At 39.9% G+C, this 19,269-nt stretch overlaps 2 protein-coding genes across 2 annotated transcripts in view; both read left to right on the top strand.

Annotated features, from left to right (window-relative positions):
- LOC117472689 (gastrula zinc finger protein XlCGF57.1-like) overlaps positions 1 to 5,470 on the top strand; it is a 76,319-nt gene extending 70,849 nt beyond the window's left edge. Inside the window, exon 5 of the mRNA XM_034118020.1 lies at positions 4,574 to 5,470. Coding sequence (XP_033973911.1) covers positions 4,574 to 4,674 — 101 coding nt within the window. The 3' untranslated portion in view covers positions 4,675 to 5,470. The remainder of the gene's footprint in view (positions 1 to 4,573) is intronic.
- A 6,031-nt stretch (positions 5,471 to 11,501) lies between these two features.
- Positions 11,502 to 19,269, top strand: part of LOC117472695 (zinc finger and SCAN domain-containing protein 31-like) — a gene marked incomplete at its 3' end in the record, with an annotated part of 31,773 nt that continues 24,005 nt past the window's right edge. Inside the window, 2 exon segments of the mRNA XM_034118030.1 lie at positions 11,502 to 11,738; positions 12,144 to 12,422. Coding sequence (XP_033973921.1) covers positions 11,567 to 11,738; positions 12,144 to 12,422 — 451 coding nt within the window.

Below are 19,269 nucleotides of genomic sequence, written 5' to 3'. Positions count from 1 at the left end.
GACCACTCTTTCCCCATGTAAGTCAATGGGAAAAAGTGTTTCCGGGCCTGGCAACCAAAAGGAAGTGTAGTACCGCCGTTTGGCCAGCACGAATATTTTCATCAGAGTCCGGCGCACTTCCTGGGGGCTTGTGTCCTCCACGCAAACTCTAACCCATGCGTACGCACTAAGCACACAAACGGGAGAGACGAGAAACTGCGACACCGTTGGCAGAAGGAAGAATGGAGAGAAATATGTGGAAATAATACCATAAATAAAATGTTACCTCTCATTTATCAAATATGAAGAATTCATTTTCAAACATTGATTAAAGCCAATCTTAAAATGATTAAACAAACGCCTGTTTGAGACTCCTCAGTGCACACAAACACATAACTTGGAGAAATATATAAATACAGATATGTTATTTAAAACCACCTCGAATATGTTGTGTTACTGTTATGAAATGTTTTCTCATAAATGATGCGGTAAGCAGGAGGACAGAATAACGTCTAAACTGACGCCGTTTTGCATTTCTATAGGTTGTAGATACGAGCATGGTTTTATATACTATCACGTTTAATCGTGTTTTATGCCGTTTGCCAAGACTTGATAAGTCGCTCGTAAAACACAGGAGGTATGGAAACTAAGAACACCATAGGCCTATGTGGTAAATTGTACAGCTAATATAACACAACACATTAGTTGTATTTCCTTTAACTGGTGGATTATGGATATATAGTTGCTGATCGACAGCTGGAACACAAACCACCAAATACAACAAAATAATTCAGATCCAGTCGTCATGACTCCACTCCGGAGGGATTCCCCGATCATTTCTTACAGTTTCTCATCAAGGGGGTGTCTCCTGTCCCCGGTACAAACACACTGCCTGAGGAAGGTTATGTGTATTTTTTTTGTCATTAACTTTTTTCGGACCACTTATTTATTTATTTTGGTGACGATCCGACCTCCATGCTGCTACTCTGGTTCAAACTGCATCCACCAAACAATATGATTTATCTCGACCTCCCCACAATAACCTAAATCTGACACGGTGTGAGATGTCTTTTTTAGCTGTTCGGTCGTAATTTCCTGCGATCTTCTTCATGCAGTCAGTCAAAATGAATGAATGAATGGGCGTTTCTTTGACTATTTATAGGCAAATATGGGCGTTACGTGAAGCCTGCAAAAGCTGCGCCGCATTTCGAGTCGATTGTGATTTATAAAGGGAAACAGGCGTAGGAAGTGCCGGTGTCAGTACCATATGTGTTCGGCCTACCATATGTGTTCGGGGTCCGTCGCTTACCAATGACGTCACGCATTGTGATTGGCTGTACGGTATGGACATGCTTTTATTTTGAAGGAGAGTTAGCGCAGTTGACAGGAAGTTGTTGTTGCTTTGGAAACAACGTGACAGAGTTTAACGGAGAAAAGTAATATCTACATATAAATACGGAGAAAGTAAACGATAACGTTTATGGTTAAGTGTTAGCACCCCCCGAAGAGGCACAAGCTCTTACGTTGATATTGGAGATTTCAATAAATTCAATTTGAAAAAAAACGGGGAAAAAACAAACAAAACGAATATCCGAATAACGAAATTGAAACCCGAAATAGTACACCAACGAACGGATATTCGGGTACAGTAGGGCTGTACCCGAATACTATAATAAAGTTATAGTAAATAATAACAAACTCCAGTGTTAGAATTCCATAATTCCATATTCATAAATAAAATGAAATGCAAATAACATTTTCTTGGCTGTGGACTTGTAGGCCTACTCTCCATAATTATGTTGAGCTCATGGTAATCTAATTCAATAAACAATAACTGCAATGAACATATAGCATTTTCTGACTCGTAAAATGATTGGATATAGTGTAATTTGGTAAATGATTCTGTGTTGAAAAATGTATATCTTTAAAAACTGCGTTGGTGTATTAGGGCGGGCCATACTATTTTTTTTGTTGTAAATCGATCGAGAGGGGTGTTCAAATAACGTATTTTGGTGTGTAGAACACACATCTATTTAGATTTATTTATTTTGAAGTTGTTGCTATGGAAACAACATGACGGAGAAAAAAGTAATATCTTCTACATATAATAACGGACAAAGTAAAGAATGAAGTGTATGTTTAAATGTTAGCACCCCCCGAAGAGGCTCAAGCTCTTACGTTGAGTCTGGAGTTTCAATACATTCGGAATTTGACCGTGTAAAATGTCCTCTTGGGTTACCGTACAGCCAATGCGTGACGTCATTGGTAAGCGTAACGGACCCCGAACACATCTGGTAGGCCGAACACATATGGTACCTACACCTGTACGCACTTCCCTCGCCGGTACGCAATGTTTTGTGAATCGGAAAATGTCGGAAAATGTCTGTACCTATTTTTTTGCTTTGTACTACGTAAGCAACCTTCTCACGTCAATCCTACGCAAGGCGTTATAAATGAGGCCCCTGGGCTTTTTGCGGACAGTCAAAGTAGTAGTCGTCATTTCTGAATGAAACATGAAGACGAGCTGGGTGCAACAGGCGGAATTGTATTCCTTTCTGGTAAAGAGAATTCTTGATGGGGATGAACGCAGCTCGCTTTTTGGCTGTGTTAAAATACACATTGTTAGAATAATGTTATAGTTTAAAAAAGTTGGTGGCCTAATGTTTTTTATTTGTATTTGATCAAATCTATTTATAAATGTTATGCATAATGCATTTCTATAATCTTGTTTGTTGTTGTCTTGATATTGTGATATTGATCTTAACACCATTGCCCAGCATTGAATGCAATTTGCTTCCCTAACACCACACTAACAGTACTGTCGTGGCTTCCTTCCTTGTCTTTCCATCAAGCCACTAGACGCCTTAAACAGACAGTTCTAACTCGTTTCTTTCCTTTAAATTACTCACAGTTTGAAGTGTTGCTTGGCCTCCGATGGTATAGATGATGTTGCGATGTGTTTGCTCAAAATAAAATAACAAACTTGTGCACATGCAACAAAGAAAATAGGCCTTTACAATATTCAAAAGAAATAGGCAAAACTCAAATAAAATAACAAACAACTTAGGTATTCTTTCTTTCTTGATAATGCTTATAACTTCATAACTTAAAGGGTACTTGTACGATTTGTATGTACGTGTACGTGTACGGTTAAAAACTGTTCCTCGATGGCGTCTCTCAACAGGTTGCCCATCACTGTGGCTTTAGCACAGGCGCCGTGGGAATTGTAGTCCTTTATAGTGCGTTGACTACAGACGTCACAATTAGGTGGCCTTTCTTATGAAAGCAAAATACTGGCTCTAACAAGTATTTTGTTTATTTTCTGTCCCTCCAGAGCTCCCTCAGCAACATGTCTGGAATGAGGAGGAGGTTCTCACTGACCAGCAGCTCTGTAGTCAGGAAAGGAACTCCAGTCTGGACCAAGAGGACACAGAGCCTCCACAGATTAAAGAGGAACAGGAGGAACTTTGCACCAGTCAGGAGGAAGAGCAGCTTGAACTAAAGCAGGAGACTGATGTCTTCATGGTGACTCTTACTGATGAGGAAAGTGTGCACAGCGGACGGACTTGTGCAAAAGAGTCTGTAGGCAACATGCCAGTTATAAGCGTTGTGGTATCAGAAGTGCAAAGTCATCTGCAGCTCATCTCAAGAACTGCAGATCCAGAAATAAACAAAAGACATCACAAAACCAAAAGGAACAATGTAAACAACGCTAACTTGTCAGACATGCAACGTAATACTTGCACAGTGAACAATAATTTTAAATGTAAAACTTGTGGGAAAGATTTTAAGTACTTGTCATTATTGCGAAGACACATGCCCACCCACACGGATGAAAAGCCATATTCTTGCCAAAAATGTGGAAGAGATTTCAGAGAAAGTAGTTCCTTGAAGCAACACATGCGAGTCCACACCGGTGAGAAGAAATATACTTGCAAAACATGTGGGAACGATTTTAAGTACATGTCAATGCTGCGAAGACACATGACCACCCACACGGATAAGAAGCCATATGTTTGCGTGACCTGCGAGAAAAGCTTCAATGAGATGTCAAAATTAAAAATGCATATGAGAATCCACACAGGTGAGAAACCGTATGTTTGCATGACCTGCGGGAAACACTTCAATGAGACGGCAACATTAAAAAGGCATATGAGCGTCCACACAGCTGAGAAGAAATATGCTTGCAAAACATGTGGAAAAAAATTCAAAATGAACTGTAACGTTAAGCTTCACATCATGAGAGTCCACACAGGAGAGAAGCCCTATGTTTGCATGACCTGCGGGAAACGCTTCGTTGAGACGGCAACATTAAAAAGGCATATGAGCGTCCACACAGCTGAGAAGAAATATGCTTGCAAAACATGTGGAAAAAAATTCAAAATGAACTGTAACGTTAAGCTTCACATCATGAGAGTCCACACAGGAGAGAAGCCCTATGTTTGCGTGACCTGCGGGAAAAGCTTCGTTGAGACGTCAAAATTAAAAAGGCATATGAGCATCCACACAGGTGAGAAACCGTATGTTTGCATGACCTGCGGGAAAAGCTTCATTGACATGTCAGCATTAAAAAGGCATATGAAAGCTCACACAGGTGAGAAACCGTTTACTTGTAAAGCATGTGGGAACAATTTCAGACATAACCATGGATTATTGAACCACATGAGAAGGATTCACGCTGCCGAGAAGGCATAACTTTGAATTGAAAAGGTAATACATGGTTTACACCACAAGTAGATTTCCATATGTACCCACACAAGTGACAAGGCACATAAATGCAGCAGTTTTTTCATCTGGATGAATGTTCACCAGGCAGCTACCTCTGGGACTGAGCAATGCAACCTATGCTGAAGATTTAAAAAACTGCAATTAAGTTGCAAATAGATTTCTTTATGTTTTCAACATGTCATTTTGTTTTGTATATTTATGTATTTTGTAGTGGAATCAAATTGTTTTTTTTGTTATTTTGGTTTCAAGGTGACACTCAAGCTGAAGTTGGAAATAATAATCGACATTGTGCTTTAATGAATATAAATGATCGGTGCACTTAATGCTGTGTGATCTAATGCATGTATCTAACAATAAAGCTTTGTATGGTGATGATGTAAGAATACCAGATTCACCCTAAACGCTAAAGATATAAGCAAATGAGGGTCATCCAGGCAGCTGGTATGACTGACATAATAAGTAAGTGGATGTAAGTTGTTACAAACAGTAGATGTTTAAATGATGTCCACATGGGCTTGAGCTTAAGTTATTATATTATTTAAAAACGTTGATTAGTTTGATCACCGGAGTTGCCTCATATTGAACTTTGTAATACTAATAAGAGATTGCATTTGAAACACAAGTAAGATCTTGAACAATTTCAAATAAAAAACGAAATGGTTCTCAGATGGCATCTTATTGCTTTCCTTTCATGCAACATCAAGTTCTACTTTTCATTTTACAGGAGAATACTTTCCAAGCCGGTACATTCATTTGACGGCTATCAATTAAATGAAAAACGTCTATCTATGTTTCTGATTAAGGTTTTCCATGAAGAAGTGTTCACACATTACTATGTAAAGTCGTTCCACCCTTGTACTGTGTTTTTTATTTTATTTAAAACATTGTCTTTGCAATGGCTTAAAAAATATGAATCATGTTAATGATAGCTATTAAATAGAGCCTTCTCATTTCCTTTATTATAATGAATGTTGAAATAGCACAGCAAGGTTACAATGGCCTCAGTAAAATTCACATGTTAAATTTGCACAGATTCACTGCCACTGACCAACATCTCAGTTATAATATTACAATCTGAATCTGACAGAAAGGGCCCAGATTCATCCCAACCAAAGTGTCCACTACCTTTCTCACAACTCTCACAGAGTCGAAAGCCATGCAAGAGCAATTCACAAGAAGACCAGTACTGATCAGGAACCAGAGAGCAAATGTTTAAAATGGGGAGTTTCATGATTTCTTAAAGTAAAAAAATCTACACAAGGTCCCACACCGGTTTACAGAGGTGGGAGGAGTACTCATTTTGTACTTCAGTAAAAGTAGAAGTACAAGAGTGTAGGAATATTCTGTTACAAGTTAAAGTCCTGCATTCAAAGGTTACTCAAGTAAAAGTACAAAAGTAAAAGCACTTATTGTGCAGATTTCCCCTTACAGAATAATATATATTATATATTTTAATAATAATTATTGATGCATTAAAGTGTTAGTCAAAGCTGGTAAAGGTGCAGCTAGTTTTAATCACTTTGTTTGCTGCAGGGTAGATTGTGAATTTACTCCAGGTGTTACTAAAGTCTTATTTAAGTGTTGATTATATTTCACATCATTAATCCAAGTCTGTAAAATAACTAAAGGTAAAAAATAAATGCAGTGGAGTAAAAGTATACGATTAGTCTCTGAATTGTAGTGGAGTAGAAGTACAAACTAGCAAATAATGGAAATACTCAAGTAAAGAACAAGTATCTAAAAATGTTACAGCACTTGAGTAAATATACTTTACACCTCTGCCGGGGAAAAGCATTTCAAATTCAAAGATTCAAAATTGAAAGGCTTTATTTTCATATGCACAGTAGCTACAGTGTAGAAAATGGCATTGAAAATCTGAAGTCCCAAGCTCCTCCAACATTGTAACATAGTTATATAGGACATAACACAATAAAACAGATACAAACAAATACAAAATAGAAATAGTGCAAGAAGAAACAGTAGAAAAGAGTAGAATAAGTTTATGTTGCAAGACCAATGTGCAAGTAATGCCGATCAAGTAATCTATATATACATGTCAGAACAATAAATAAATACAATAAACTAAATAATGCAGAGAGTGTTGTAAGTGACTAAGTACATTTAGGAGTCAAGATACATGTAAATAGAATAAGATACAAGAACAGAATGTTCTTGTATCTTAAATATACAGTCAAATAAAATGAAATGGCTATGCATGCCAAAGAATGGGACACACAGCAATGCAGTGTAAAGGAAAACTAAGGTGTGCAAGATGTGGAGGCCAGCATGAGTATGGGAAATGTGAAAAAGAGGTCAAAGATGAAATGCTGTAATTGTGGAGGAGAGCACAGTGCGGCGTTTGGTGGATGTGTAGTGCAGAGAGAAGCCAGAGAAGCTCAGAGGGTCAAAGTACTCAGTAAAGTCTCATATGCAGAAGCTCTAAAGAAGGTTAGGGAAACGGAAGCAAACAATCAGGCTCCGAGTGGAAGGGTTCAAAGAAACTTAGTACAGAGTGGTAGCAACATTACAGAAAGTCAGGTTACAAATCAAAGCCAAGTACCTGTGGAAAATAAAGAAGATGATAGCATTCTCGTGGTAAAGAAAGTCAATTTTATGGCCTTCATCTGCCATACCATTAATGTTGCAGCACAGCTGAAGAAGAAAAGTGACAGAATCAAAACCATAGTGCAGGCAGCGGGGAAATTCCTTAACATTAGAGATATAAAAGCAGACCAGATACATGAATTACTAGCAACAAAAGATGTGGGAGAAACGGACAATCAGGATGAGGGTTAGCACGTTCTTAATGGTAATTCACATACTCCAGTGGAATGCTAGAAGCCTCATAGCTAATGGACAGGAGTTTAAAAAATATGTCTATAAGTTACAAACATTGCCAGATGTAATTTGTGTGCAAGAGTCTTGGTTAAAACCTCATCTAGACTTTGTGATTCCAGGGTTCAGCTCTATAAGATATGATAGAGTTAGCAATCAAAATGGTGGAGGGTGTGTTACTTTCCTAAAGGATGGGCTGGCCTATAGGGTAGTTCCATCCCCGGAAGACAAGGAATGTGTCATAGTAGAAATATGCAGCCCAAGGAAAGAAGGGAACATAAAGCTTATCAATTTCTATAACCCGTGCAAAAATCTGAACATTGAAACCTTACAGACAATAGCAGGGACGGCTCATAGAAGGGAAGTATGGTGTGGTGATTGTAATGCTCACAACAGCCTATGGGGAAGCAGTCAAACAGACAGTAATGGGGATGTCGTAGAAGAAATGCTAGAGGAAAGATCACTGTTTTGCCTTAATGATGGACAAAAAACAAGAATAGACGTGAATAGGGGGACACAATCATGTTTGGACCTCACACTGGTGACGGATAGTTTAGTTAAATCATGTGAATGGTATGTAAAAGGTGATTCTACCATAGGAAGTTATCATTACCCCAGTTTTTACAATCATCAACACAAATGTATGTAGACAGGAAGGGAGTGTATTTACCAGGTGGTGCTTTGGTAAAGCTGACTGGGAAACATTTAGGCTTTACTGTAAGGAGTCAGCACAATTGTTAGCATTAGAAGGAAGTATAGAGGAATGCTCAAAGTCACAATGCACATTAAAGAAGCAGCAAATAAAACTATACCAAAAAGAACAACAGAGGGTAGGAAGAAGGTGGTGCCGTGGTGGAATGAGGAATGTAGCAGAGCTATTAAAGAACGAAACAAGGCATTTAGGTCTTATATTACAGATTATCAAAGGAAAAGGGCAGTAGCCCGTAAAACAATAACATACACAAAAAAGACGTCATGGAGAGAGTTTTGTTCCACCATTGGAAGAGGAGTAAAGTTAGGGGATGTATGGTCTATGTTTAAACGGATGAATGGGAAAAGGAAGTCGGTTAAAATTCCCGCTTTGATTGATGGGGATAAAGTGGCAGTTTCAAATGAAGAGAAGGCAGAATGTTTAGGTAGGGCATTTGCCGCGGTGCATAGTGGGGAGCACCTGGATGACAAACATAGACAGCAAAAAGAGTGTGTATCAAGAGAAAATGAAAATGTGAGGGAAAAAAGACGGGATGATAAATCAGCTCTTGAAGTAGACTTCTCAATAGCAGAACTTAAAATAGCTTTACAAGGTACAGGATACTCAGCACCAGGACAAGATCAGTTATGCTATGCCATGTTCCGGCAATTACCTGTGGAAACATTCAAATTAGTACTGAGACTATTTAATAAAATCTGGAGAAACGGAGTCTTACCAAGGAGTTGGAAAACGGCAGTCATATTGCCATTTAATAAGCCAGGGAAGGATCCTGCTAATCCCAATAACTACAGAACCATAGCACTTACATCACACTTGTGTAAATGGATGGAGAAGATGATAGTGCATAGACTATCACACGTCTTAGAACAGAGAGGGTTACTGAGTCATTTTCAGAGTGGTTTTCATAAAGGAAGATCCACAATTGATGCTTTGGTAAGAGTAAGCAATGAGGTTCAAAAGACAATGAAAATGAAAGAGGTTATGGCAATAGTATATTTTGATATTGAAAAGGCGTATGACTCTATGTGGAGGGATGGGTTGCTCATCAAATTGAGTAGAATGGGTGTTGGAGGGAGAATGTATAACTGGATCATGGCTTTTTTATCAGACATGAAATTCAGAGTTAAAGTAGGGGCAGAGGTTTCAAAAGAGTGCAGTATAGAAAATGGCATTCCTCAAGGGAGTTCAATCAGCCCGATATTATTTAACGTTATGATAAATGACATTTTTAGTAATTTGGATGGATGCATAAAATCTGCGCTATATGCAGATGACGGGGCCATATGGATACGGGGAAGAAATGTTCCATATGTCTTTGAAAAGATAGGGAAAGCTATAAAGAAAGTGGAGAAGTGGTCATACAACTGGGGTTTCAAGCTGTCAGCAAGCAAATCTTGCTTCATGAAATTTACGAATAAACGTAAAATGGAGACTGAGAAGCTTACATTATATGGAAAGCCGATAAATGAGGTCAATGAATTTAAATATCTGGGGCTATGGTTAGATCGTAAATGTATATGGAAAACTCATATTAAACATTTGGAAACAAAATCCCCAAAAGTGTTGAACCTATTAAGAGCAGTGGCTGGATGTGACTGGGGGGCAGACAAACAGGCATTAATCGACATCTATAGGGCAATTATGAGGACAACTCTGGATTACGGGTGTATATGCAGCAGCAGCAAAAACGTCATTACTAAAAATTGATAGGTTACAATATAAAGCGTTACGGTTGTGTATAGGTGCAATTAAGTTAACTCCTACTAATGCAATATTAGTTGAAGCAGGAGAGACTCCATTGGAGCTAAGAAGAGAGACAATTGCTCTTGCTTATTGGGTCAGGTTAAAAGGAAGTGGGGAAGGAAATGTCACAAACAAAACATTTCAGGAGTGCTGGGAATATTCCAAGTTTCAGGGGCGTGGGTTTGGATGGACAAGTAAAGGAAGAATAAGGACATACGGCATGCATGAGTTAGAGTTTTCACCATCAAATCCATTCAGTAGTGTACCCCCATGGCTTTTTCCAATAGTAAATATAGATGTGAGTATTGTAGAAAAGAAAAGAGAGTGGCAAATAAATGAAGTAGGATTCAAAACAAGTTTGTACCTCAGGAGTAATGATCACAATTACCTCAAAATATACACAGATGGTTCTAAGAACAAGGAAGAGTGTGTCGGAATTGGTATATATATCCCAGAATTTAAAATATCGATATCAAAAAGAGCGTCAGACCAACTTTCAGTGTATACAGCAGAAATGCTGGCAGTAGTAATAGGATTACAGTGGGTGGAAGAGGTCAGACCAGATAGGCTGGTGATATGCACAGATTCATTATCCAGTTTACAAAGCATACAGTCAACAACAACTGCCAGAGAAGACATACTCATAGAAATCAATCACAGCCTGTTAAGACTGCACAGAGGCGGTATAGCTCTTCAGTTCTGCTGGGTGCCTGCTCATGAGGGGGTGAAAGGGAACGAGTGTGCTGATAGATTAGCAAAAAGTGCACTACAAAAGGAAATCACATTACCAGTTAAACTTGGAAAAGGAGAAGGAAAAGCAGTAATTAAGAAGAAAGGGATGGAGATCTGGCAGAAAAGGTGGGAGAAAGACCAGAAAGGCAAAGAGTATAATCAAGTGCAAAAGACAATTACAATTAATATTTATAAAGAAAGAAACAGAAGGGAGAAAATCATGATAGCTAGGCTCAGACTAAATCACACTGCAATGAATGGTACCCTGTATGTCATGGGGAAAAGTGACAGTGACAAGTGTGGGAACTGTGGAGTTAGGGAAAATGTGGAACATATTTTATTACATTGTGTCACCTATAGAGTTGAACGAGGAAAATTAAGGGCTAAAGTTTTAGAGGCAGAGAGGGAGTGGAATGTAGCTGGTATTCTGGGAACAGAAGGAGAAGGAGTAAGAGCTACCAGAAAGGCACTGTTCACCTTTTTGAGGGAAACTGGGATAAGGAAAATAATCTAACAGTAGGTTAGAATAGATCATGGATGATTTGTTTTTTGTTTATGTTTTGTTTTATGTTATGGTTTCTTAGTTTTATGTTTTCGATATGCTGGTTTATTAGAGGGATGACATGATGATACACACTCGTGTACAGTAGGTGGCGGTATGCAACCAAAAGCTGTTTGCGATCCGCCATTAAAAAGAGAAGAAGAAGAAGATGACTCCCTAAACTAACGAAGAAGAACATTCCACCGGAAGTTGTGTAGTTTATGCCAACAAGAAAAATAAAAGTTCGTTTGGCTTATTTTGTCTCTTCATACATCCATATATTTCACACTGTAGAAATGGCTGCAGTTGAGAAACTGAGAAGTGTTATCAACGAGCGACTAGCTGCAGCTGCCGATGAAATATTTGGAGTTTTTGCTCAAGCTTTATCAGCATACGAGGAGGAGATTTGTCGTCAGCGCAGATTATTGGATACCGTCTTGAAGCCTCAGATAAAGCTGCACAGAACAGGTGTGTAACAAACAATGAAATACTTTATTATTTCCTATCAAGTACTTACAAATTATAAAACAATCTGAATGGGATTCATTATGGTTGAAGCCTCTCGTTAGCTATTTTCTGTTTATTAATTCACATTCAGATCTCCAACAACAGATCACAAATACACAAAGCACAGCAGTTAAAATACACATTGTTAGAATAATGTTATAGTTTAAAAAAGTTGGTGGCCTAATGTTTTTTATTTGTATTTGATCAAATCTATTTATAAATGTTATGCATAACACATTTCTGTAGTCTTGTTTGTTGTTGTCTTGATATTGTGATATTGATCTTAACACCATTGCCCAGCATTGAATGCAATTTGCTTCCCTAACACCACACTAACAGTACTTTGTTTATTTTCTGTCCCTCCAGAGCTCCCTCAGCAACATGTCTACGAGGATGAGGTTCTCACTGACCAGCAGCTCTGTAGTCAGGAAAGGAACTCCAGTCTGGACCAAGAGGACCCAGAGCCTCCACAGATTAAAGAGGAACAGGAGGAACTTTGCACCAGTCAAGAGGAAGAGCAGCTTGGACTAAAGCAGGAGACTGATGTCTTCATGGTGACTCTTACTGATGAGGAAAGTGTGCACAGCGGTCAGACTTGTGCAAAAGAGTCTGTAGGCAAGCCTCAGATAAAGCTGCACAGAACAGGTGTGTAACAAACAATAAAATACTTTCTTATTCTTTGTGACTGGCGAAGCCACACACAGTATAGTATTCAACATACTTATCTCAACTTATTCTCCTTCTCCCGCCACAAATGTTGTCATGCTACTCATCCGGCAGCATTGACACTAAACACATCAAAACGTTTCGTAATAACCGTGATCGGGTTGCTATGTCTTTTATAAGAGTGTAGCTCTCTTCACGACACAGACACAGGTCGGTTCTTTAAAACGGGCGTTTATTTCTTGGAGTTTTCATCTTGTAGCCTCCCCTCTTCCGTTACGCCGTGAGAACTACAACAACGAATTACACGTATACGTAGCCAAACATATTAGCATATTGTGCTACACATATATGAATGAAAATATGACACGTGAGAACATAAAACAAATACCTCGTTGGCCGCTTGTCGTGAAAGGAGATTCATCTTTAAAGTTCCTTTTCCGTATAACCTTGTCAAATTATAACTTTGTCACAGACTTCAGCAGAGCTTCAAATAAAGACGTCAACCCAAGTTGAGTTGTCCAGTGTATCAACAAAACAGGCAGTACCAGTACATGAACAAACATTAGTTCCTAGGAACAAGAAACAATAAACACTTACGCATATTGGTTTAACATATAAAACAAACTGTATTAAATCATGCCATATTTAACGATTATAATATTACATGAAATAAAGTACTCATTTATTGAATTCAACTATGAAACCAATTGTGTTGTTCTTTTTGATTAAAGGGCCCATGTCATGGCCATTTCCACTGATCATAATTACATTGTTGAGGTATACTAAAATAGATTTATACTGTGCAATTTTCCAAACTCACATTGGTTTCGCATACAGCATCTCTGTAAAGTATGTGTATTCGGCAGTATTCACTCTCTCCACTAAACGACTCGTTGGAGCTCTTGCCCCCCCCTCCTTGTGAGCCTATTGTGCTCCGATTGGTCAGCTCGGCCACTCTGTTCTGATTAGTCAACCACCAGAGAGGCTCTGCCCATGTCTAACAGTGCTTTTTTCGGCTCGCTCTCGGAACATCAGTCTTATAATGGCGTCGGTACAGCCGTATATTTTATACGCTAACTAACCGAACTGTACCTACAACTGTTGTTATAGAAGAGTAAGTTATTTTTACCTGTAATAAACTACTACTGTTTGATGAGAAATCAAATCATGGTTTGCTATATATGAATGATATGTTATAGGAGCAAATCATTCAGGGAAGAAAGGATAGGCCTACTAAGTATTTCCATCAAACTTTATTTTTAGAAATGTACAAAATGAACATAAATATACATATATACACGGTATATCATCCATTCCTCCCCGTTGTCGGCATCTTGCCTATCGCAGCCGGGGCTTTTTAGGACGAGGCCTCAGTGTGGTAGTCCCGTCCGTCATGTATTTTCCGCCAGGATCTGGCTGGACGAAATCAAATGCAAATCACAAAATATTAGAGAAACTTAGTTGTTTTAGATTCGTTAGTAGTAGTTGTGGTAGGAGTGTGGATCTATCTAATCCATCTATCTAATAAACACAGTAAGCTTGCCAGCTAATATGCTAACCTAGCTTTCTTGTTTACCTTGTTAGCAAACACGATATGAACGTTAGCTCGGAGGTACGGCAACTATAATGGAGTGTAATAAAACTACTATGAACAAAAGCTAGTGGTTCATATTAGGCTAGCAATAACGTGTTTATAATTGCAATCTTATACGGGTAGTCTGCTACGTTCGGTCATTCATTGTAACTGGCATGAATACGATATTTCCCGCTAGCATGTATAGCTAGCCTCGTTAGCTATACATGCTATCAGCGTCGGAGGAAAGCCAACTGTAATGTACCGTCCTTTGGGGGTCTGTGAGTGGGCAAAGAGAGGGGATTTCCCCGTTGTCTCTGCTGGAAGTGTGAAATAAACTTAGTTGTTTGATGTTCGTCAGCTTGCCAGCTGGATTACAATGCTAATCTACGTTTGCTAGTTGTTCAATATGCTATACTATACTATGAACAACAGATAGTGGTTCATATTAGGCTCAAGCACATGTTTACAATTGCAATCTTATATGGGTAGTCTGCTACATTCATTGTAGCTGGCATACATTTTTTTTTTTTTCGAGCAAACTCATGTCTAGCTCTTAGTAGCCTTGTTGTTTAGCTCGGTAGCATACACGCTCGGAACGCCAGCTATAATGTAATTACGTTTCGCGACTGACCGTACGGTAAATCACCTGGAGTATACTGTCTATGAGTATTTCGTGTGTGAATGCAGACATTCTCCTGCTATGAGATACATGTATGTAAGGCCATCTGCTGATATTAGAGTTGATATGGAAACGCTAGCAACTTAGTTAGCACTGGCTTAGCAGTCCGAAACATGTTTACACATTTAAACAGTCGTGGTAGATACCTTGTTTGATAAATACACAAATAACAATGCAAACTTACAGGTTGTGTACCCGAATCTTCCCCTGCTCCAAACGGTCCAAACAAACTAGGAATAGCATCGTCCTTCAGTTTCAAATCCGGCCTCAAACTGGGCAATGTTTTGGAAGCTTTCGTCTGTGAAATGCCGCGCACACAGTAATGTTCTTCGAACCTCTGAAGGAACAGTGTTAAAAATAAATTTCAACCACTGACTTCGTCGTGGTTCTTCCGTCGGCAGGACAAACAGCTCAGATTTCTCCTCACATTTCAGGAAACAGGTCCTTGGCATTGGCATGACTGGATCGATTGTGAACTGAACCAGAGCTTCCAACAGTAAATGTTAGGCTGGCAGAGGGTGCGGCCAGCGCCGCTGGGTGTGGCCATAGCTCTTCGGGATTGGTCCATTTCGTTCCGGGTACCGCATGACACCATGCGGTACCCGGAACTAAATGGAAGACTCAAATGGGCAGTGACGTCTCTCCAACGAGGCGTTTTGGGGAGGTATTTTCTGTGTTAGAGTTTTACTCGCTACAGCAGGGGTCACCAACCTTTTTTAGGGTGAGGGCTACTTTCAAAAAATAAAACAAGTCGGGGGCTACTTTTACTCCTCTTTTTTAGTTTTTTGCAGTGTATATATTTAGCACATTTTAACATTATGATATGCTGACCTTTAACCTTTGTGTGCTGTTTGGGTCTGTGGGACCCGTTTTCAGTGTTTACTAAAAGAACATGTATTCAATTTAATTATTTTAACCTACTTTATTTGGGGGTGGACAGGCCTCACCTCCTCTAGGGGGGGACCTCACCTCCTCTAGGGGGGTCCTCACCTCCTCTAGGGGGGTCCGGGGGCATGCACCCCCGGGAAGATTATTTTTAAATGTTGAAGTGAAATGCATCAATCTGGTGAATTGATGGATACAGCTCTCAACACTCAGATGAAAGAGAGCTGTATACTTAAGCAATAGCTCACGACAGGCCGTGGTATATGCTCATTATATCACAGCTAAGGGGCGTGGTTCGGCCCGACGCGAAGCGGAGGGTCGACAACCCCCTTAGCTGTGATATAATGAGCATATATCACGGCCTGAAGTGAGCTATTGCTTTTATAAAACGGTTACCAAGTGTGGCAATATGAAAGAAAAATACACACTCTAATTTAAATAGTTGTTATGATTAAATAATGATGGTCAAAATAAAATAGTCCGTCCGTTGCCTTCTGCACGAAACAGTGCGAGGTGGTTGCTATGCAACAACACTAACAACAGCTAGCGAACATATTAGACAGAGAGCGTTGATCCATTATTTGGCTATTTATTTACATTAATGTGTATGTTGCCGTTTATTGTGCACCCACTGAAAAACTGTCCAGCATCAGTAGTATGGCTTACGTGGTTACTTGTATAGGCTGAGGTTGTTCGAGGCTGTTGCTTGGCGTGGCGAGAATATTGCTCCACTTTCTCCGGTCCCCGAGATTCGGCTCCCAGTAGCTCTGGAGAGAGCTTTCGCACCTGTGGCCACTAACGGTCATAATTTCTCTGCTTTGTTTCAAGACCCGCATCAGAAAGCTTTTGAATGGTGGTACTTTTCCAGTTGGTCTACCTGCTCTTCACGTAGCTCTACATGTCGTCGTTTAGGTGCTTTTTGTTCTGGAGATAGGCACTCCTCAATCCACTCCTCCATATAGTAAGACCCCCCCCCCCCCCCCCCGGAGGTCGAAGTTAATCTTAAATGTTTTTGCGGACCTTTTTGATTACAGATCTGAAAACATCGTTGCTTGCTTTAAAAGTAGCACAATTCATTATGTCAAACCTTGGAAAGTATCTAAATATCCCTGCCCTAATGCCAAAAGAACTGCACACTGAATATGTTTTTGCCGTTTGATGTCTATGTCTGGACCGTTGCGTCAAAAGGAGAGTTTCTGCCCGGTTACTTCTCCGCTGCTTTCTTGTTCCTGTTTGAAAAGCAAACTGCAGGCAGTTTGCTTTTCAGCCCAACTGTATACTGTTTATCTCAGACGCGGAGGGATACTGACTTGTTGTGAAAAGTAACTTACAATTCTACCCGTGGTATACGCTCAGTATACCACGGCTAAGAACCAATCAGATTGCTTGATTTTACTTGTCCGTTTTATAATTTTCAATAATCCAAACATCTTTAGAATATGATCACCACCAATAACAAATCATTTAAACTTGTTTATTCTTATCTTATGTTACCTAGTTAGCATTCTTTCTTTCTATTTATGCTTATTTTACTAATCACTCCCCTTTCAAACTGTTTTTTTGTTTTTTTTACTGTCCTACAGTATACACATTGGAATGATTTCTTACTTTATCTATATTAAATGGATAAAGGTATGCTCTCCCTAGCTCTCTCGCTCGCTCTCTCTCCCTCTCTCCCTCCCTCCCTCCCTAGCTCTCTCGCTCGCTCTCTCTCTCTCTCCCTCTGTCTCGCTCGCTCACAGAGGCTGTGTGCTCCTCCGTGGCGATGACGGCTTGCGTTAAAAAATAATAATAAACATATTTGTAAAGTGGGGGGGACACAAACGGGATTTCGAAAAGAGCGGGGGACATTTCCCCCCTGTCCCAGGTGGAAATTACGCCATGCGTGTGTGTGCGTCAAGTGCAATAAATATATATGCAAGTTGCAACACACACACAGTAAAACTCTGCCCTATGTGGCACCTCCCCGCTGATTTTCCTTCTGGCAGAATCTACACAACACATCAGCCCCATTGAACAGCCTATCATGCCAGCCTATACAACACATGTGGCCCACATTGCTTTTCTTCCAGACTGCAACGCTGGTCCCGCAAATCAAGCAAGAACGTGATTGGTCGATATTCATTGTGGGGGTGGGGGGAGGAGGGGTGTTATATAGAGTTGTAGTAAGTAGATAGAGTTCGCTATGATTTAGGTTTCGTTTATGCATAGGGTAGATTCTTTTAATTACATTTCCTTTTTTGTTTTGTGTATTTTATACATTTTGGATTTGCTTGGCGAGCTATTTTTAGAAAATGCCCCGCGGGCGACTCACGTTGCCGCCGCGGGCACCGTGTTGGCTACCCCTGGTCTAAATTAATATGATGCTATTAACAATCATATTATTCCTATCAGCTGTCAATCACTTTTATGATTCACATATTCAGTGTTATTATTGAATAAACTATATTTTTTGGAGGAGTTAATGATGAATGTTCCTCAAGATGCTTGCTCACCCTCCTTCAAATTTGAAAGACAAGTAATTACTATCATATATCAAAAGAATCAAAGGAACAGTTCAGCGCCCCACGACTTCATTGCAAACAGTTACAACCTTGACTTTACATCAGAAAGAACAAACATTAAAGAAGTAACTAACTGCATCAGTTAGGGTTAAAAAATGTGTATTCAGCTAAAACATATACATCGCTGCAGTAAGTTATTATCCAGTGGAAAGTCCTTACCTACTGGCCTAGTTAAATCAAAGTGGTTACTCTTTTTTGGCTGGGCAGTGTAGTTTTACACACCGTCTTATTTTACTTTATCAGGACTTGAAACTGTTTTTTGGGGGCAGACCCCCTCAAAGAAAAAAAATATATACACACATAAGGTCATCATCTTAACAGTTTTGTATGCTCATCAAGTCATCCGTGAGCAGAGCATCAAGTTGGCATGCCTATAACAGCTGAATGCGGCGATTACCATCTTGTTCAGCAAAACGCCTCACAAACTGATTAAGAACCAAAGCTTTAGTGCGTTTTGATTCAATGCTGAGTACAACCAAACTTGACAGTCTCTTCTCTGTCATTGTAGACCGCAAATACCTCATTCCTTCCGTCTGCTTGGATCCGAAATGCTTCTCGTTTTGCGCTGTCCCCCCGTTCAAATGAAATCGCCGCCAATCATATTTCCACGCTCGCGCCAGGTCCGGGGGAGGGGTTACAAGGCTTGCGTCTTGTGCTGCATTCACTTGCACTCGGACATTAGAGATTTTCTCTCATAAATGTCCGATGAGCCACAACTTTTCTTTCAAAACAAAGCTGCCAACTGGGGTGGCAACTAGGGTGGCAAGGCATTTTTCTGAGGTGGCAGCTGCCACCCCGTGCCACCCCGTAGAACCGCCACTGGACAGAGAGCGTTGATCGATTATTTGGCTATTTATTTACATTCATTTGTATGTTGCCATTTATTGTGCACCCACTGAAAAACTGTCCAGCATCAGTAGAATGGCTTACTTGGTTACTTGTATAGGTTGAGGTTGTATAGGCTGTTGCTTGGCGTGGCGAGAATATTGCTCCACTTTCTCCGGTCCCCGAGATTCGGCTTCCAGTAGCTCTGGAGATAGGCACTGCTCAATCCACTCCTCCATAGTAAGGCCACCCCGGAGGTCGAAGTTAAGTAAGGGATAATGTGCAGCGAGGCGGTCA

The sequence above is a fragment of the Trematomus bernacchii genome, unplaced genomic scaffold (assembly GCF_902827165.1).
Source record: "Trematomus bernacchii unplaced genomic scaffold, fTreBer1.1, whole genome shotgun sequence".
Lineage (NCBI taxonomy): Eukaryota > Metazoa > Chordata > Actinopteri > Perciformes > Nototheniidae > Trematomus > Trematomus bernacchii.
This window is presented reverse-complemented; position numbering and strand designations above follow the sequence as displayed.